Consider the following 21256-nt stretch of genomic DNA (forward strand, 5'->3'; position numbering starts at 1 on the left):
TTATACGAAGTTATTACGTGATTAACAGTGTATAGCCGAGATAAAATAGTATTAAATGTACAGTGAATGAAAGACTGTCATAAAGCAGAGAAGCCAAAAATATAAGTGAATGTTATCGTAAAATAAGAACGGCGAGAGACAGAATCTTATCGAAGGTGAAAATTCTCCAGAAGGAGGTATAGTAACTAATTAATTGGAAATTAATTATTATGCATAGCTATTTAAAGAAATATCGGTTGCTGTGAGAGCTCACGTTCTCAGGATTGAAATGCGCTCCCGCGGATGTGCAACCCATGCTCAAATCTCCCTTCTCGTGCACGTGGAAACCGTGTAGTCCCTCAGTGAGTCCGTAGATCTTGCCGGTGATAGTAACGGGTCCATCCGGAGGGCTCTGAACGATCTTCAAGTTACCCGTGACATTTTTCGAGGAAAATGATGTCAGACGAACAACCGCCACTAATTCCTAATTGAGTCATTTCGATACAATCAATATAATTACTAACGATAACAGTTCGTAACGCTCTCAAAAAATAGCAAAAAAAGTTTTATTATTAATACAAAAATTTTTTTAAGACAAGATTAATTAGACATCTATTGATCTATGAATCATTTAAAATCCTTAATTTTTAATGTTAAATATTCTGAGAATTAAAAATCGAGTGAAAACGCATCGTAAAGTCTTTAGTTGGATCTCATAAACGAAATATTTTTCTTTGAGGTAGCTTTAGATCGATTGAAGGATTCATAGATGGGGATTTTAGAAGAGCGCACTATATATTCTCCGATTATTCTCCCATTGTATTACAATCCCTATGCACGAATGTCGCATAATAACTGCTGTCCAATTTGGAACTATGTCGTATTACCAATTACAATCAACGCTCGTCACGGTAATAATAATTCGCCGTACATTATAATGCATTGGAAAATCGATTGATGATTTATTTATTACCGCGGAAATGGATTAATACATGCAATATTCGGATTGCCGTACGTACCTCCTCGGCATACGTAACTGTAACAACAGTTACAGCTGCCACTAGTAACACAAGCATTCGACTCATTGTTGCGTGTTGGGCTGTAAACAGAATAACAGAAAGCTGACATATCGAAGCTATACATAGCGTATATATATTATCCTCTTGCTGCGTTTACACATTTTATATCAGAAACTATCTTTATTATTATCTTTAAAAGTAGTCACAATTACTAGTAAATGTAAATGTGCAGTAAAATTGTAAAATTGTAAAATTTTTTAGTAGAAAAAAAATTTTCTTATCAGCATAAAACCTAGTATAAAAGATATGAAGAGGTACAATGTACACTCTGAAAAGTATAACGTTTACAATATTTCATATAACTTCTTTACGTGTGTATTTTCTTATAACAAATAATTTTAATGAAAAACGCAGTATTTTGTTATGATAAAAGATTCTGAGTTCGTAAAAGAGGACAGCAATGCGCTTAGACAATCTCTCAAAATAATTGTATTCGCCTGGCCAAACAATTGATTATGAAATATCCATTAAGAAAAGATTGGTAATTTCCGACTGTGGATCGAGATCCATTTGCGCTCGTGCCTCACGTATACACGTAAGAGTAATCGATCTAAAGGCCAGTTCAGATGAACCGATTAATATTAACCATCGGTAGCCTTGCATGTAAAGGACTAATCGATAATTCCGTGCGACGCAGTTTTTGAAGCGCGCGGCCGCCGCCGCCGCCGAGCCGGTCGCGCGCGATTCAGGAAAGTAGACCGCTTACATAATTCCTACAAAATGTGACATGCGTGGACGAGGTGCGTCGACCAGGTGAAGGTGAAGTCACTTTCACGTCACTTTATATTATCGAGAGATATTACGATCGGTCAATCATATATCTACACATAACTAGCGGGCTATTTATTTTCCCCTGTTACCCACGTGTGCTAGACGTACAGACATGTACAATCTATTCCTTATTATTAGTCCAAGCTGTTAGATGACCTTCGTGATAAAGCACGAACTACGCTCTAATGGCATATACGGTGAGTTTCTCGCTCGGTTAATTACAATATTAACAAGATTATGTAATGTCGTATCTAAACGGCAGCTACGAAACATAATGTTGTCGATGCTGTCAAGTTAAATATAGATTGTGTATCTCGCGTTAATTTTTCTGTGTAGACACTAATGACATTGTACCTATTGTATCAAGGATTGCACGTAATGTCATCGAACATTATTCGAAACAGTTAACTGATCATTGTAGAATTTATTATTTTCACCCGCGGATTTGCGTAAGAGGCTTACGCAAAATGCAAGGTCCACAAAATCATGTAAATTTATGTAAAGCTATATAAGGTAACATTATCGCGCCGGCTGACGCAGAGTCATCGGATATTCCAAGTTCTTATCTACAACCATATACTTAATTTCAATATAACTTTCCGCCTTGCTATTACCTCGTTGACAGCGAATATTACTATTTCCTACCGGCGTCTCTACTCATTTTACTGATGAATCTCTCATTCACCGCTTTTGTGGAGTATTTGTATATTAGCGAAAATTTACTTTTTTTCTATCTTGCAAGGGAAATAAAACTTTCCTTGTTAGCACATAAAAATTTCTGACGTTTCAAGTTGTTATCGATTTGCATGTGGAGTGCACCCATCAGTCCTTCATAGAATACGAGCGCAAGTTTATTGGAGATTTTCTTATCATTCTAATTGGCGTCAATAAGAACACTTTTCTCATCATTATATTTCCTTCGCATTTTATAAAAAAAAAAAATACAAATACTTCAGATATTTTATCAATTTTATTAATTTCATCGTATTTCTCCTATGTACTTTATCTCTTCCATTACCTCACCTTCGCTTTCCTCTGCTTCGAGAAGTGTACATTTATTGGAAAGATTCTTGTCAATGTTATTAGCAATATTACTATAAGACGCTAGTACTTCGCCTCTCGAGAGGCAAAAATCATTTTACAAAATAAAATAGATGTCCTATTAATTTCGAGACGTAGACGTATTATTTTCTTCGTTGTTTCGAAACCGTCGCTACAATTATTCCGACATCGTGAAAAATTTATTATCTCGAGTCGCATTATTACTAGCAAAATTATTCCAATCCGCTTGGCGGTCGGAATTTGCGGAATGCGTGCGTGCGTGCGAACGCACGCCGCCGCGCCGGATGGAAAGTTCACGGTCCAAGGAGTAACACGGTTCAGTCCGAGTGCGAGTACGAGTCAATTCAGCGGTACCTGCGTGTCACGCGGAATTTTTCCGCGAAGGACAGGATGCCCCCGTGAGAGGTGGATAAAAGCACTCGCGGGAAAACGCGACGGCAACAAAAGGGAGCTTCCATCGGAAATATCGATCCACGGCGAAAGGTGTTTCGTTCACAACACCTGCGCGACTTCATCGATCAGCAGTTATTCATGCGTTTTAGCGTAAGCACCGCGCGCGAATTGACGACGCGTTTCGCGGACACCAAGCGGGGTGTACGCTACATATACGACCAGCCCGATGTATTACCATTTCCATCGCGGGATCGGCTTTATACGTCATGTACACTCCGATGTATCCATCGGTCGCTTCTACATATATATTGTATGCTAGATTAATCAGGACTTATAGCGAACGTCTTGCTACATTCCCACATTTCCCAGAACTCAACGTTTTCCAAGTTGAAAACACTTTGCAACGCAATTTCAAGACATTAAACAACATACGTTTATAAGCGGAGATTTAAGCTTCAAATTTAATAACTACAAAAGGCTTGAGAAAATATGAGCCCACGGCTCGAAAGAACTCCAAACAAAATTTACTTTGAGGAAATTGAAAAAAATGTGAATTCGTTCTTACGCACGTTATAATTTTATATAATTACATATTTTGCAATTTTTGTATTATCTCGATAGAAAAGATTTGCAAAGGATATATTGATACATTTCTCTATTTTTTCCACGCATAATTCAAAATATTACAGCTAATTAGAATCTCGTGAAAGTTTAATTCGAGCATTGTTATCTCAATCGAGCATTAAACCCCAATAAACCGCGCAATTGACCACGTAATTGCTGAATTTAACATTAGCGTATCTACACACCGAGTGCATAGATATCGACGTTATGGATTAACGTGTTATGCTCGCGGACTATTTCTGTCAGATATGCGCGGCGGCTTGCCACTGTAGTTTTGCATTTCCAACAGCACACTATATTTAGTATCCTCGATTCTCTACAATCCTCTACAAATAGAATCGGAATTTCCGAAAAAAATCCTTTATCGATATGGGGATGAACTACGCATCGCCCATATGTCATCCGCCCGGTGTTTTACATGTGTGATCGAAATATCGCGTTATTGTGACTTTACAATAATAACAGCCCGAGTTTCGTCTTTAATTTCGATCGTCCGCCCTAATTCGAGTCTTCGGAATTTCACGTCGAAAGCAAAACGGAAAATAAATATTGAACCGAGTTCTCGGAGCTGCATGTACCTATAAGAATAAAATTTCAAAAATTCTCAAGGTCAGTCGCGAGCTAAACGCGGGAAACGAGACAAAACAAGGAAACCGATAAAATCGCGATTTGTCGAAACGAAAAGAATCTTACGATTCGTCTCACGTTCGCGCGATAAATCGAATTGCGCAACGGATTATGCATTTGTCGCGGGCGCGGAGTTTCGAGGCGCGAGAAACGCGATCGGCGGCCAAGATCGGCGGCGGCCGCGGCGGTGGCGACGGCGGCCGGGAGAGGAGCATGCACACGAAAAGTGAAAGGAACCTACCGGGCGAGAGCGGGCACTTATTTTATCGAGCACCGAATGACCGAATGACTGACTGGCTGACTGCGGATGCTGGGCCCATGTTCTGCTTATATCAGCACGGTTGTCCCCCATGCGGAATCCCCCATGCCCGCGTGTGGGGGCAGACAAATCAGCCGCGAACAAGTATCTCGCAAATGATCGCGCACCGACGACACCGCGGCGACCGGATGACCGTCGAAGATAACGGAAGATTCTGCGATCCTCCGCCGGGCCCCGTGCAGCCCCGGCTGGCTCCTTTCGCATAATTCAGCCAATCAAATTGCGGCTGCACAATTGAAGATATTATAAAACGTAAGATGTTATGTTACGCAGCGAAGAGAATCGAAATTAGGGTTGAAACCTGTATGCAACATTTATCCGTCAATTAATAAATGTCAATTTACATTACGTAAAAAGAAAGTTTTTGTTGAGAGATTTAAAATTTTGCTGAATACAAATCCGAAAATAAATTTGGTTGGATTATAAAAAAAAATTATTGACGCAAATTGATTGCTAGAATATCAAAAAAATTCTTTGATATTCCAACGACGTAATTTATTTGCAAATCTGTGTCCAGCAAAATTTTAAATCTTTCAGCAAAATCGTTCTTTCCGTGTAATGCTTAAACATTTTTATTAATTTACAAGGAGAATACAACTTTCCTTGTTAGTTATACATAAAATTCCTGACGTTTCAAGTTGTTATCGATTTGCATGTTTCTCCTCACCCTGAACTCGTTTCATAGAATACGAGCGCAAGTTTATTAGAGATTTCCGTTCTTTTCGTATATGCGTCAGCTTATTGGCTTTACTCTTTTTTTTTGTTTGATTTATTCGCGGAGCCTTCTTCTATTAATTATTTGTTATGAAACACGATAATTTCAAAGCAACACAGTTATCAGCTCTACACGGAAAGAACGATTTTGTTGAAAGGTCTAAAAATTTTGCTAAAAACATATCTGAAAATAATTTTTTGTTGATTCATCAAAATAATTTGTTGGAATGTTAAAACTGATAAGTATTGCTATAAAACGTTTTGATATTTTAGCAATCAGCATTTTGACTTTTGCACAAAATTATTTTGATTATTGAACAAAAATTATTTTCATATCTGGATTCAGCATAATTGTTCTTTCCGTGTACAAATAGGGAGCTACGAAACGCTGTAACAAGCTATTACAAAATAACAATCAGATAAATATAAGGCGGTTGAGTGTCTAGCATTTGGAGCAACGCCTGATAAGATCAATACCTGTCAAACATAAAGATAAAACGTATGTCGTGAAATATCGATTATTCTATAAAATGTCTTTGAGATAGTTTCGTATTTTACTATTAAAAAAAAGAGAGACTAGAGTTTTGTACAGGAATGACAAACGTGGCTGCTTTAATTAATAATCGCGCAAATCCGCGACGTAGATGTCGAACGTGTTTATTGACTAGGGCGTTAGCAGCTTAGTTTCGATTAGAGCTGACTGTTACAAGGAAGCCAGCGACGCGCCACACGGCGCAACATACGTGCCATTTAGATTAATAGGATAATAGTGAAAAGGATGTTAGATATTCACGAACGGAGCTCTCGGATTCGTTCACGTAGCTCAGCTACAATAAGTATGTCGCTGACAAGAATGTGTACACTGAAACTTGTCGTCGTCGTTGTGAGGGCCAAATTAGTATTATTAGCGACTTATTAACGCCCGCCGAAGAAATCGCCGAAGTTTAAGCCTGCTGTTTTCACGCGTAAAATCGATTTGTCGGGTGAGTTTTTGGTAGTAAAGTGAATGTTTTATTCAGTACGCGGGGTAAATATCGTCCATGTGAATCGCTAACAGAGTATTTGAGAGATTGTAGACTTTATTTTAATACTGTTTTTCAGTTACTTAAATTTTTAATCAATATATTAATAATTAATATACTTAGCTTTAACTTAATATATTCAATATTTTTTATTGAGATTGCGATGGTTTGATCCATTGATATTATAAAAGTCTAAATTGATAATCAATTTAATTTGCGATATTCCAGGTTCAACTTATGATTACAAATTCGAAACAGTAATTATTGATGCGCAGTTCATAGAATTAAAAAGATATTTAACAATTTACGTAGAAACATTATTATAGAAATATTAGTCATCAAGATCCAGCCTCTATACTTCTATACTTCTTTGTGTTATAATAGTCTTATAAATATTGAAAATTTAGACATTTCTCGTTTCTCTCATGGACAATATGTTTCTTTCGAAAAACGGATGGAAAGAAAAATAATGACAATACTTTTTTAGGGGTAACTTTAGAGTAGCACTTATAATTTTATTTTGCTAATCAAAGCCCACAGTTACTTTACACGCGAAAGAAAATATTCTCTCCCGGGATCTCGGGCAAATAAAAAAAGGAAGACGGCGCCATTTTATTTCAGTTAACGAAGTGAAGCTTCTTTTTTTTACGTTCTCCTTCGTGTTATCTCATTTAATTTTCTTATCTCAGCCACTGTATGTGAGTAACAGCGCAGGCGTATGATTCACGTACGTGTGTCACGGCTGTTCGGATAATGCTCCACTTTGCGTAATTAAAACGCAAAATATAGCAAAAACGCGTACGCGCATCCCACCCGACTCATCAGGTCGCCGTTTATTATCGATGTTAAGTTGAGGTGAACTCAGAGCCGACACATAAACGATAGTGTAGAGTAACGTTCGTTATCGCGTAATTATCGTGCTGAAAACGAATATGTGACAACATTCACGGGGTTATTATCGGAAATAATCCGCCGTTGCATATCTCTCTCTCTCTCTCTCTCTCTCTCTCTCTCTCTCTCTCTCTTTTTCTCTCTCTATCCTTGACGAAAACCTATTACAGCCTATTACAACTTCTCGCAACATCTTCGCCGTCGCGATTAATCACGCGCGGTATATTGGTGTTGTGATATAATCAAACCGCCTCGGAAATTGTTTATTTTTTTTCCCACGCTATTATTTTTCAAAACTTATCCACGAATTGCGTTTCGCAAACTCTGCGAATTTTTCAACGTGAAATATCAAGCGAAATTTATGAATTTCTTGCCTAGCACAATTTTATGAACGTATAACATATATTTTTCATATTTTCTGTTTTGTAGGAACTTATATCGGTGTTTTCGTAACGAGAAATATGAGCATTAGACTTTTCAATGGAGTATGTTCAATTCAGAGTGACGAGAATTATTTTTGTACGAGAAGCGCATAGTTACTATTGCTTTGCATTACAAAATTATTGCATTAAATTTTTATAAAATAACAAAATGGACACATTAAGATAAAAAATGCAACAGAGATGTCTGGAAAATGTTAATGATAATCTTTTAGATTTTTAATATTTCATCTAAATGTCAAATAATCTCACTATAATTTTTAAAAATTACTTCTTGATCTATTATTTGTCAATTTATTTATTTGTAATTAAAGCAGATTTGTCAAATCTTTTATTCATATTTTGAAAAGAATGTCGCGTTATTGAAGATCGATGAATCGAAGGGAAACTATTTTTGGCTCTAAGAAGCTCCAGTTTTTATTGTCGTCGTATCGATAAAAATCCGAGAGCGATCGAAGTATATTTTTAAGTGAATCGAACGAGATTGATGGACGTTTATAACGCATCCCCAACGAGGTGGGGATAATTGTGGTACGGATTGAAGTCTCTTTTGTGTGCCTGGATTCTCTTTATAAAGGAAACCGGATATTGCATTCGCAGAGCTCTGATTGGCAGTACGGCTACGCAGTAACGTTTCGCACAATTGGAACTTTGTAATTATTATTTCCGGCCGAATGTGTATACAGACGGAAAATTTAATTAATGGCGCTTCCGCAACGTAAAAATCGGGAAATGTCGCTCGCTTTGTCTAGATTCCATATCAAAACCGAGCAATAAGGGAACGAAAATATCGATATTTTATTCAGGCGTCGTAGTTGAATATTTTAATAAAAGTAAGTTCTAATAAAAATATGCGAAACAAACACATAACTAAAAAATATCGAACAGTATTTTTCAAACGTTTTATATTCAAAAATGCCTTACTTGCTATCTGTTTATTTTTATAAAGCTATATTTTTATTTTTATGATTTTAGTCACGACTTTTCTTTGTATAATAATTTAGTTTATTTAAATTTTTTTATTTTTAAATTAAATTAATAAAAATAAGTTGATTAAGTTGTTATAATATAATATTTTATTTTATTTGTTATATTGTTTATTTTGATTGTTATAATATAATATTTTCGTGATAAAATAATTAATTTAGGAACTTTTGCAGTGTAAATTGCTTCTGTCGATTTTACATGCCTCGTAAGGAACGTTCGAAGAATTTGATGCTCGAACGGCGATGCTCGCGCAATTATAGGGAACTTATCCTCGGGATATTATGATTGATGTAATATAATTTCTACGAAATTGATCAGAAATTGCGCGCGCGTATTCATCGTTGAACGCAGTCGTTCGACAATTACAACCAGTTTTGATCTCGGAAATAGCGCGGCGCGAGCGCAAAGATATTCACTCACCTCGGCCGACGTGATACGTCGGAAAAATAAAAAGACACACGTCGTTCGTAAAACGTCGACGTCGACGTCGAATGTTAATGTGGCTGTCGCTCACAGGTACGGGGCGCGCTAGACACGTTGCAGATCAAAAAATAAGAAGAAAACGGCGAGCCCGCTCGACGCGAAGATTATGATATGATTTTTATTCCACGCCGCGCGGGATGACGAGTGAATTCTCTCTGCCGGGGAACTTGTGACAGCCTCGTTTAACAGCCGTAACAGAATTCCTACAGTTATATTCTAATTTTTGGAAAATCTTTCCGATCATAAAAGTACACGAGTGAAAACGCGTTTAAAATACGTACATTTGGAAGAGAAATCATAGGTAATGGGATTCATATTTATCGCGCGCGGATAGCCGTCAGTAATTTCTTTTGCCCAAATATTTTGAATGATTTAAGAATTTGTCAGAATTTTTAAATATGCAAGCGTAAAAGATGAAGTAATATCTCGCTTATATTATTGCTTATATTATTGCAAAAAGGTCGACCATAAAGCTGCAAACCGTTGCGAAATACCTATTTCTGGAAAGACTCGCTCGCTGTGTTTTAAAGAATATTAAATCAAGTGTGTGTATAACGTTCTATTAAAACGCACGAAGCCTTTTTTTTTATCACTGGAACGATCGTAATAGAGTGCAGTGTAACGTGCATGATGCCGCGCTTAACAATGAGTGTTTCACATAATAAATAAATCACTGAAATAATTGCCGCGCTTGTGCTGCACATGCGCCTGATGTTGTGCTACCTAACGCAAGAACTTACTTCGTAAATTCACAGCAAATACCGAGACATGCGATATATTGAAAAAAATATGATTGTCAGCACGCAATGAAAAACGCTACGATAAAGTTTAACGAGGTACTTATAGCACATGAGGCGTCAAAATGTTATCCAAATAAAACAGTTCAAATAATATGCAGGGAAGTATCAATTAATAGACAAATAAAATGCGGATGTATTTTTCTGATTGCATTAATCAGTAAAAAACAAGGAAATGAAGTGTACCGTATTTCATACTGTTCTCCTTGCATGCTCATTCTTATCCTTCAGAAACTTATATATGTATATTATAAGGAAACCCGACAGTCATCTATTACAATTTTAAATTAAATTCAAAGGATATATATTAAGAATACGCGATTAATAATTGCAACGTCAATGTCGCATACCTATGAATAAAAGTACACGTAGTAATACTATATACGTATACCAATAATGCAATATACATGATTGCATCATGTGGCAATGTATTAATGATATTTGTTCTCGTTTTCAAGGTAATTGATATCTTCGCGAATCTCGCGAAAACTACAAATAAACAGGCCTAAGTCAAAGTCATGAGACGTCTCTTGCGTGCTCCGAAAATAATCGAGCTCTCAATTGTCGCGGAAAATTTCGAAGGTGCAAGTAGAATAATTATGCGATCTAATTATACGGATCATTATTGAAACGAAGCGTGAGTCAACTTTTCACGAATGAGTCAGAGTCACGTTATCTTTCTTTTCAAATAATTTGTGTTTAGAAAAATATATTTCCAATTTACAGAGCAATTTACATGTCTCACATTTTACTTACTCATAATAATTTTCTAGAAAATATTACTTGCAATAATTTTTTAGAACAATTTTTTTGGAAAAATATTACTCGTAATAACTATTTAGAAAAAATTTTTAGAGAAAACATTTGTTTAATAATCATCGATCTGTAGCCAAACAAGCAAATGAAAGATAAGAATATAAGAATATATAAGAATACAAAAAGTTGATACATCATTAATTTGCTAACAACATATAACTTTAGAAAACAAAATTTTTCAAAAATTTCAATGTTTTAAATTATTAAAATTTTGAAATGCAATTTTGGTGTAATAACTGATTGTAGAAGAATAAAAATATATTCTTTCTTTTTTTGTTTATGCTTCCATTTTTTCTGCAAACAACTAAACAAAATTAATTGTTAATTCTTTAGTCACGTCGTTGTAAATGAGCGATATAATTGTAATTTACTCAGCGTATTATTTCTCCTGCCTGACATTTGTCACATTTGTCGTCGCGGATCAACCGCTCTGCTCTCCTTTTAAATTCCCTCTCTAATTCGCGAATACGCAGGCACGTATAAAATTCGCAATTGTTTCAAGTTTCCTTTAACATAAATCGTTCGACGAAGAGTCGCTCGGAAGGCGCATTCTTTTTTCTTCCTTACCTTGCGAAGACACCGGCTTCCACGTGACCAAGACTCGACTACGGCGAACAGCTGCGAGCGCGACACTGCTTTTTCCTTCGATATTGCTTCAACTAACGTGACGCACGTTATCGACGAACACTCGCGTAGATCATCCGTCTCAAAGCGTCGGGCATCGACTGGCGTCTTCTACAACGAAGTGAAACTTGGGAGAATCGAGTCCGGAAGAAAGAGAGACGCGATGCTGCGACAGGACTGACGAGAGAGGAGAGCCCGCTGTCTCGTCACCGGTGCGCCGTTATCGCGATTAAGCGACTTTAAATGTCGGTTCCTTTTCAGAGATGAGTCGCTCTCTCGCGTGTGACTCGCCGATCGGTCGTCGACCCCCTCTTAGGAATCCCCTCTCACAGGCTTCTCCGTGGATTCTCTCGATCTCCTCTCCGGCGACGAGCGACTCTCCGCCACTCGCGCGAGAAATATTTCGCGAAAAATCTTTCAGTCACGCTCCGCCGGCGAACTGCCTGGAAAAACGACGCGCAATAAGTAGACGTTACTTACGTTATCTTCTTTTACGACACGGGGTGGGCAAACAAAATCGGAATGCCTCCCTCTTCCCCCCCGTGATAACTTTCAAGGCCCGCATTCTTATCTACTACTTTTCTCGCGGGGAAAATGGAAAAACAAGTGCAGATTTTTTCGTGGAGTTCAAAGGTCGAATATAAAACAATTGCATTACGCTCTGCATATAAATAAATCACCGTTAAATTATCCTTTTCCGGTAAAATAATCTGAAAAATTTCGTCCTTTCGTCATGCAATTTAAAAGAGAAAGAGAGAGAATTATATTTGAAATTTTTAATTATTCTTAAAAATTTTCACGTATTTTATAAATTAAACAGAGGAGAAGCTACAATAATATGATGCAATACGCGGGAAATATGAGATATGAAATATCAAACGTACTAGTTGATTATGATGAATGATTGATTAACAAGTTAAACGGCACGAACAGGAAAAAAAGCGTAACAACGTTGACAGTAGCACTGGTTAGAAGAAACTGAAACCTACATATGGAGAGCAACTATGGTATTCGCCTTCCTTAGACAATCACAGAGACCGTTCGTACTTACGTGTACGTATACCTACACCTTGTCTTATCTCCCCTCTTCTAGAACATTAGTCATGGCGTCAAGGTTTCACAGGCCTTGTGCAATGGTTTATAGACGAACTGTGTTCCGATCGAATCGCTCTATAACGCTTCGCTCAGATTTTCCCACTTTCTCGGAAAAACGAGGTAATTTCACTCGAAATCGCACTAATAGACATAAACTGAAAATATCATTTCGGGTACAATGACAATTAAAGGTGCCTTTTCATGCTGACGCTCATTTTTAGCGTCAAAGTAAGTCACGTGATTATAGTTGACGCTGGCTTGCACGAAAAGCGGCAACATCAAATTTAACGTCAGTCGTTCTTCTTCTTCTTTTATTTTTTACTTTTTTTACAAGGCCGTTGAAAGCCAATAGCATTGGACGCTGAAGCTGAGAAAATCCAGTTTCTTTATTTCGACGCTAGCGTCAAAGTCAAAGTCACGTGACTATATATGTAACGCTGAAACAAGCGTCTTATGAATTTGCACCTTAATTCTTTTTCTTTTATTTTTTCTATAAAAAAAATTACGTTTGATAGATGCTATTAAAATTAAAATTGGTTAAAAGATTTCTTTAAGAATTTCCGCGGTTTCTATTAAAAAACAATTTATATACATATATAAATTCAAATTTTTTCTCTGAGTGAATAAAAACTTGACCCGAATTAGCGAGAGAGTTAAATCCGACTGATCGGCGACTTGATTCAAACGACGGCGAGAACTAAGCATCGCTAATGACGAGCGGGATGATTGGCAAGGCCCTCTTGCATAATAATAGCCGTCGATCAACGTGAAACACAAACACGGTGCTCCGATACCGCGGGCACTCCTTTCATTGACATACTCTTGCGGCGATGCGCCGCGCGCTGCAAAGCGGTAATAGCGTAGAGACGTCGGCGTCACGAAGTTACGGCGCACCTTCACGGATCGCCGCCTTGACCCTGCGGATTTCTTCTGTGCTGCAAAATGGATAAAGATTACCTTGATCGTTTCGAGGTGCGAGTCTCCGACTCCGCGCGTTGCTTGTCAATCTCCTCAAAACGCATATCCGGGAATATCTTTGAAGGTAAACTTCGGCATTACGTTACTCACAGCGAAGATGAATATCTCGTCGTAGAAAGTCCTCGCCGTCTTCCATTGAAAATAAAGAGTTTAGGTATTATTATCGTTGAGCTCAACATATTGCATGTAGAAAATGAGCATTCATGACGCAATTGTGAGTAATTGTGTTAATTTCTAACGTTATGTAGAAAAACTTGCGTAAACAACATCTTATAGAAACTACATATATATTATAGAATCTGTATCTCGAGATTTATCGGTAAAGATATAAATTTAATGAAAGAGCTTGCATTATTTTTTTTATTAATTTTTAATCATAAAATTCTTAACAGCTGTTACCAAAATTTTACTTCATAAAATTCATTTATTTATATTATTTTAAATAAATTTACAGTATATAATGGTGTTTGCCATCAGTTTAAGAATCGCTTCACGAAGATCAACTGCAATTAACCTCGCACAATCTTCGAATAAACGCAATTTCATTAGTATCAAATATAAAACAAGTTTTATTAGCAGCGTCTTCGGTTATTAAACATTTTAAGTCGCCTGCCTTCAAATTAATAGCGAATTAATGACGACGTTCGCACCGTACTCCATCAATAAATATTCTCTTGCATGAATATGTTTGCAGCCGAAATCCTTGCCATGTGATATATTCAAAACCATAAAAATAAAAGCTCGTCAATATAAAAAACAAATAAAATTCAAAAAGAGGCCAAATTAACGAGAATGATAGAATTTATTAATTACATAGGAATAATATGTGGCGATCGTGGCGCAGGGCGCTGCGTGGCAGCTAATTATTATGCCGAGGATTAAGATTCAAAACCACCCAGAACTTCGGTGCTCTGAAATGCGCTGCCAGTGCTCTTCGGCATTTGGCAGCGCAAATCGGAAACACGGTCTCTGGAAAGCAATCGCCACCTCTCGGAAAGGCAAGGCAAAACCACCGAGAGGATATTCCTGCCAAATAAGAACATCCGATGATGGAGCTCGGGGTTATGGACCGAGGAGTGATATGGACCTGGTGTCCGACACGGGGCTAAACGGAGCCTGGGGTCTGCCACTAAGTCCGAGATAGGACCAGTGTCTAGCTAAGGAGCTGAACAAAGCTTAGTGTTTGGTTTGGCACGGGTCTGAGAAGGACTGGTACCTGGCACGAGGGCGAACGGAAGTTCAGTGTCGGGCAGCAGGGGGAGACGGCCATTGGAACCTCTCAAATTAAGCGGGAGTGGTACTTTATATAGATCTAGGTGACGCTCCCATCTCTTGTAGTAACCACCCGCATAACAATTATTATACTACTATTAGGAATAATATATTATTCAAACAAAGTAAAAGTAATTTCTTGATATCGTACATGTTTCAACTTAGCTAACTTAACACTAACCAAACTTGACGAAATAAAATAGAATCGAGATCACGTAGCGGCAAAGAATAATATTTCTACACATCTAACTATAAATATTATAACACATGCACCATGTGCGGCTGAAGAAGACTTTAACCGAGTTGAAACATGTATGTACGTGCCGCGAAATTATTTTTACTTTGTTTAAATAATCTACGATTCCTACATAATTAATAAGCGCTATCATCCTCGTTTAATGCTCATTAGTTTGGCCTCTTTGAATTTTATATTCGAAACCGTTCACTAGAATTGTATCTCTCGAGGACCACCTTGAGAACGCCTATTTCTAGCCGTGCTTGACCTACACTTGGATGTAGCAGGTCATCTACAGCCTCTGCCTCGTGTCTCTTTCTCCTCCTCCTCCGCCTCCTCTTCCTCCTCCTCCTCTTCCACCTCTTACTTCCTCACCTCGCTGTCTCTCGTTGTTTTCCACGGACGAGAGAATTTTATTGTCGCGCATAATCGTAAATCATCGTTTTAATGCAATTAAAAAACCGCGACGCGTCGTCCGACGCACCGCGTTGCGTCGCGTCGTTTCCTGGGAGTGATATCGCGATTATGGCATCTTCGGAATTGAAGAACGCTCCACGCGGATCATTAGCACGCATCGTGAATACGAGTTACCGCGATTTCGCGGCTGCGGCAGCGAGACATTCGGTTCTCGTTCGTGCATGCAAATGCGGATGACTGCAACTATGTAAGTAAAACTCTCGCATACCGCGCTTGGAATACTCGGTGCAGACGTGCAACGAAGCTCGCATCCGATTTGTATGAGTAATTCGCTAAACCTTCGGGTAAATTTAATAACGAATTTAATTAAGCGCTGATATATCAGCGGTAACGGGAAAGAATCGGCGGTGTCGAATTCTCATTAGCTTTTCAGTATTCAAATACCGTTAGCTAAGAATACTACATAATTTTGCCGACAGCGTTATTATTAATTATATTTTTATCGGTAGCGCGAGATTTTCGAGTAAACTTACCTTTTTTTTTTCACATTAATCGCAAGGGGTATATTATACTGCATAAATTTTTAATTTTATTAATTCATCATTTAAAATTAATATATTATACAAATAAAAATTTAGAGAAATACATATTCGTATCTATATATATAAATATATACGAAAAGTGATATATATATATATATATATATTTATTTATAGTTATATACTTATTATATATTATATATATATATATATTATATTATATATAGATATTATTATTATATTCGGGGCGTTGCAATATAGTATGCAATATATACGTTCCAGTGTAGGGCGTAAAATTTTGAGGGGCACACTTGGTTCGATATGTCCTTGTGACGTAAAATTCCATTTAGGCTGCGTTTGTGAAACATCACCCGAATGTTGCTATTATTTTATTCTTGTTTAATATTCGGTGAGAAAAGAATAAAATGATATGCAAAATTGTTATTATGTTGCATAATCCCGAATTTTTATTATGTTTCGACAGAATTTTAATTCATGAAATTATTATTATGTTGCGACATAATTTTAATTCATTAATAAAAATTGTTATATTTTTTAAACAAATATTTTTAAAGAATTTTACAATAAGTGAAATTTCTTTTATTATTAAAAAGTAAAACAGCTTGCCATAGGCGCGTGAGTCACTTCCAGCGTAGGGACGCTTAAGACGATCGCAACGCTCCCGATTATATTATTATTATTATTATTATTATTATTGTTATACATGAAAGGCGATAATATATATATATATATATACGCTTAGATGCCAATGACACCACAGGCCCAGCGTTCGCCAGCGTTTCCAGTTGTCAAGGAAAAAGAATTATTGCCTTTGCCAAGATCGTCTTTGCCGGAGTGCACAACAAAGGACCGTCCTATGATATTGTACAGTCCTCTCAACGAGATGATTCTGTCAGTGATATTTATCCTCGCTCTTCCGTTAGAATCGGCCCTGATGTTTCCTAAATCACCGACGTGTCTGACATTGTCTGTCGGTGCGCCGTGATGGACCTAACGGATTAACAGTGTATAGCCAAGATAAAATAGTATTAAATATACAATGAATGAAAGATTGTCATAAAGCAGAGAAGCCAAAAATATAAGTGAATGTTATCGTAAAATAAGAACGGCGAGAGACAGAATCTTATCAAAGGTGAAAATTCTCCAGAAGGAGGTATAGTAACTAATTAATTGGAAATTAATTATTATGCATAGCTATTTAAAGAAATATCGGTTGCTGTGGGAGCTCACGTTCTTAGGATTGAAATGCGCTCCCGTGGATGTGCAACCATTGCTCAAATCTCCCCTTTCATGCACGTGGAAACCGTGTAGTCCCTCGGTGAGTCCGCGAATTATGCCGGTAATACAAACGGGTCCATTCGGCTTTCTCTGAGCTATCTTCAATATACCCGTAACATTTTTCACGGAAACATTATTTGGCATCAGACGAACAAATGCTACCTAATCGAATAATTTCAATACAATTAATATAATTACTTACAATAACTTGTTTGTAAGCTTCCAAAAAATTGCAAAAAGTTTTATCTAATTAAAACGAAATGTTTTTAAGAAAAAGTTAATTGGACCTGACCTTTCAATTATTTAAGGCCCTTAATTTGTTAAATATTCTGAGAACTAAAAATCTATTAAAAATACAATTGAAATAAGAAAACGAAAAAATAAAATTATATTCTTCCTAATAAAATTAACTACAACTTTCGAGATGTTAATAAATAATCGTCAATAACAGTACTGAATTTTCATGTGCAATGTAATACTTTATTATGATAAAAAAAAGAGTATAGAAAAACGTAAGATACAAAGAATAAACGCAATATAAAATAAACGACGCGTTTCGAATCGTTTACAATGCGATAAATTAAAAACGAGTAAAATTTTCATCTTTACGTTTGCACTTTCTTTTTCAGATTGCGTTTTTGTATTCGCAGGTTTTTTTAATATTTATTATAAAGTGCACATGAAAATCCAGTATTAGCTCATATCGGCATTTCTCATTTATTTAATTTATATTGTAAAGTTTTTAGTTAGATCTCTTGAACGAAGTGTTTAACTTTAGATCGATTAAAGGATTCGTAGATGAAATTTTAAATTTTAGAAAAGCGCACTATATATATATATATATATATATATATATATTCTTTGTTTATTCTCCCATTGTATTACAATTCCTACGCACGAATGTCGCATGATGACTGCTGTCCAAATTGGAATTATGTCATATTATCAATTACAATCAACGCGCCACGATGATAATAATTCGCCGTACATTATAATGTATTGGAAAATCGATTGATGATTTACTTATTATCGCAAAAATGGATTGATATATGCAACATTCGGATTGCCGTACGTACCTTGTGCGAATATGTAACTGTAACAACAGTTACAGCTACCACTAGCAACACAAGCATTCGACTCATTGTTGCGTATTGGGCTTGTTGACAGAATAACAGAAAACTGACATCGTGGCATATATATATACTATCCTCTTGCTGCGTTTATACGTTTTATCAGAAATTACCTTTATCATTACCCTTGAAAAGTACTACAATTTTACATATAATAGTAAATTTTGCAATAGTAATTTGCAAAACTGGCAGACTGTGGCTTATATCCTCTTGCTGCGTATACTTATATGTTTTATATGTTTTATCAGAAATTATCTTTATCATTACCCTTGGAAAACGTTACAATTGTGCAATAATAAATTGTGCAATAGTAATTTGCAAAACTGACAGATCGTGACGTATACTATACCTAATATCCTCTTGCTTCGTTTATACGTTTTATCAGAAATTACCTTTATCATTTCCTTGAAAAGTGTCACAATTCTACATAGAGAAGAGTTGCCGAATGTGTATCACTTAAGATATTTTTGGTTATATTTCACATTTGGTATTATTTAGAATGCAAACAAACGTTGGAAATTGTAGCTTGGTGTTCAAAGCATCTAATATTACATGTTAAATTACATGTTAAATCTTTCACTAATAGCAAATTAATTTGTTCTAAGCTTTTTTGTAACATGCTGTCAAAAGCACGATTCAGCAAAGTACCGGTCGCCTAAATCGTACCTGTGAGTTTTATTAATAGTACCTTTTTCTAAACTATTGAATTTATGAATGGAAATAATTAAAAACACAAGATTGATAAAAGAATCATGAATTAATATCTACTTTAATTGTAATTTATCAAAGAATATAGCTGTTTTGCTTACGAAACTCGATGACGATTTTTTCCTCTACAGACTTGCTACAGAACTTCGATCGTGTTAAAATAAATATAATATTAATATTATGTTATGTAATCTAAAGATAAAAATACATTAGTGTTCCTAAATTGTACCGATACAATGTAAGAACTCTTATGCTGGTTAGGTCAGGTACGATTTAGGAAACTTGACAGAGATGATAAAAATATTGATATAATTTTTATAATAATTGTAAATATGTATATACAATGAATGTAAAATATGCTATCATAAACTTTCTTTTAGGAAAAAATAACGATTCAATTAAAAATTGCATGGTTACATTAGTATCAGCTATATAAATTGATCAAAAATTTACATCAATTGTATCTGATTTTTTAAAATGTTGATAGCATGCACAAAACAAGATGTAACCTGTTCATTTTTTGTCTATCTTACACATTTCTTATTTACTTCATATTTTTGTAACTAAATGTTGTTTCTATTAAGTGGAGATAAAATATTGAAGAGGTACGCTTTATGAGATCGGTACGCATTTGGCAACTTTCCCCTATAATAATAAATTTTGCAATAGTAATTTACAAAACTGGCAGATCGTGGACCTTATATAATATCCTCTTGCTACGAATACTTTATATGTTTTATCAGAAATTATCTTTATCATTACCCTTGAAAAATGTTACAATTGTGCAATAATAAATTGTGCAATAGTAATTCGCAAAACAGACCGTGGCGTATATAATATCAGCTCTTGCTGCGTTTATATATTTTATCTTAGAAGAAATTATCTTTATCATTACCCTCGCGAAAAGTGTCGCATGTTCTATCTATAATCTAATAATTTTGCAAAATTGGCAGACCGTGACGTATATAATATCCTCTTTTTGCGTATACTTATATGTTTTATCAGAAATTATTTTTATCGTTACCCTTGAAAAACGTTACAATTGTGCAATAGTAATTTGCAATAGTAATTTCTATATCTAATAATTCTATATCTAATAGTAATATCTATAATCTAATAATTTTGCAAAATTGGCAGACCGTGACGTATATAATATCCTCTTTTTGCGTATACTTATATGTTTTATCAGAAATTATTTTTATCGTTACCCTTGAAAAACGTTACAATTGTGCAATAGTAATTTGCAAAACTGATAGATCGTGGCGTATATAATATTCTCTTGCTGCGTTTATATGTTTTATTAGAAATTATCTTTATCATTATTCTCGCGAATAGTGTCAGAATTCTAACTATAATAGTAATAATTTTTCAATAGTAATTTACAAAACTTCTTAGTGGAAAATTTTTCCTCATCAGCATAAAACAGTATAAGGAAAGAAGTACAATATACACTCTAAAAAGTACGTTTACAATATTTTATATAACTTCTTTACGTGTATATTTTCTTATGACAAATAATTTGAATGAAAAATGCAGTATTTTGTTATGATAAAAGATTCTAAATTCGTAAAAGAAGACGGAGATGCTCAAACAATCTCTCAAAAATTGTATTCGTCTGACCAAACAATTGATTATAAAATATCCATTAAGAAAAAATTGGTAATTTCCGACTGTAGATTGAGATCCATTTGCGCTCGTGTCTCACGTACACGTAAGAATAATCGATCTAAAAGTCGATTCAGATGAACCGATTAATATTAACCAACACGGTAACCTTGCACGCAAAGGACTACGCGATAATTCCGTGCGACGCAGTTTTTGAAGCGCGCGGCCGCCCGCGCCGTCGCGCGCAATTCAGGAAAGCAGGCCGCTAAAGTAAACTTTTTTTTTTACATTAATCACAAGATGTATACTACATAAATTTCATTAATTCCTCATTTAACATTAAAAATAGG

At 35.8% G+C, this 21256-nt stretch overlaps 2 protein-coding genes across 3 annotated transcripts; both read right to left on the minus strand.

The window, feature by feature from the left end:
- Window positions 1–204: 204 nt before the first annotated feature.
- On the minus strand, window positions 205–12598 carry LOC105455035 (superoxide dismutase [Cu-Zn]-like). Of its 2 annotated transcripts, XM_011698072.1 has the most exons (4): window positions 12513–12598; window positions 11572–12071; window positions 999–1078; window positions 205–463 (listed from the first exon to the last, which is right to left on the minus strand). In XM_011698072.1, the coding sequence occupies exons 3-4, from the start codon at window positions 1062–1064 to the stop codon at window positions 218–220; spliced, it is 312 nt and encodes a 103-aa protein (XP_011696374.1). In that variant the 5' UTR covers window positions 1065–1078; window positions 11572–12071; window positions 12513–12598; the 3' UTR covers window positions 205–217. The 2 variants fall into 2 exon arrangements, with proteins under 2 accessions (XP_011696374.1, XP_011696373.1); XM_011698071.1 differs by lacking the exons at window positions 11572–12071; window positions 12513–12598 and adding an exon at window positions 4777–4883.
- Window positions 12599–16923: 4325 nt separating this feature from the next.
- On the minus strand, window positions 16924–18632 carry LOC105455036 (superoxide dismutase [Cu-Zn], chloroplastic-like). Its single transcript, XM_011698073.1, has 3 exons — window positions 18540–18632; window positions 17416–17625; window positions 16924–17175 (listed from the first exon to the last, which is right to left on the minus strand). Exons 1-3 carry the CDS (start codon window positions 18603–18605, stop codon window positions 16924–16926), a joined length of 528 nt encoding a protein of 175 aa, XP_011696375.1. The 5' UTR covers window positions 18606–18632.
- Between the last annotated feature and the right edge of the window lie 2624 nt (window positions 18633–21256).

This window comes from Wasmannia auropunctata, unplaced genomic scaffold, assembly GCF_000956235.1.
Source record: "Wasmannia auropunctata unplaced genomic scaffold, wasmannia.A_1.0 LD335957.1, whole genome shotgun sequence".
Classification (NCBI taxonomy): Eukaryota; Metazoa; Arthropoda; class Insecta; order Hymenoptera; family Formicidae; genus Wasmannia; species Wasmannia auropunctata.

What these genes read in the sequence shown, in the direction of transcription:
- LOC105455035 (XM_011698072.1), bottom strand. Translation starts at nt 1,064, where the DNA reads ATGAGTCGAATGCTTGTGTTACTAGTGGCAGCTGTAACTGTTGTTACA. An exon ending in CAGTTACGTATGCCGAGGAG is followed by an intron (nt 464 to 998) that starts GTACGTACGGCA and finishes TGACTCAATTAG; the next exon opens with GAATTAGTGGCGGTTGTTCG.
- LOC105455036 (XM_011698073.1), bottom strand. Translation starts at nt 18,605, where the DNA reads ATGAGTCGAATGCTTGTGTTGCTAGTGGTAGCTGTAACTGTTGTTACA. An exon ending in CAGTTACATATTCGCACAAG is followed by an intron (nt 17,626 to 18,539) that starts GTACGTACGGCA and finishes TTATTCGATTAG; the next exon opens with GTAGCATTTGTTCGTCTGAT. An exon ending in CGCATTTCAATCCTAAGAAC is followed by an intron (nt 17,176 to 17,415) that starts GTGAGCTCCCAC and finishes TTAATCCGTTAG; the next exon opens with GTCCATCACGGCGCACCGAC.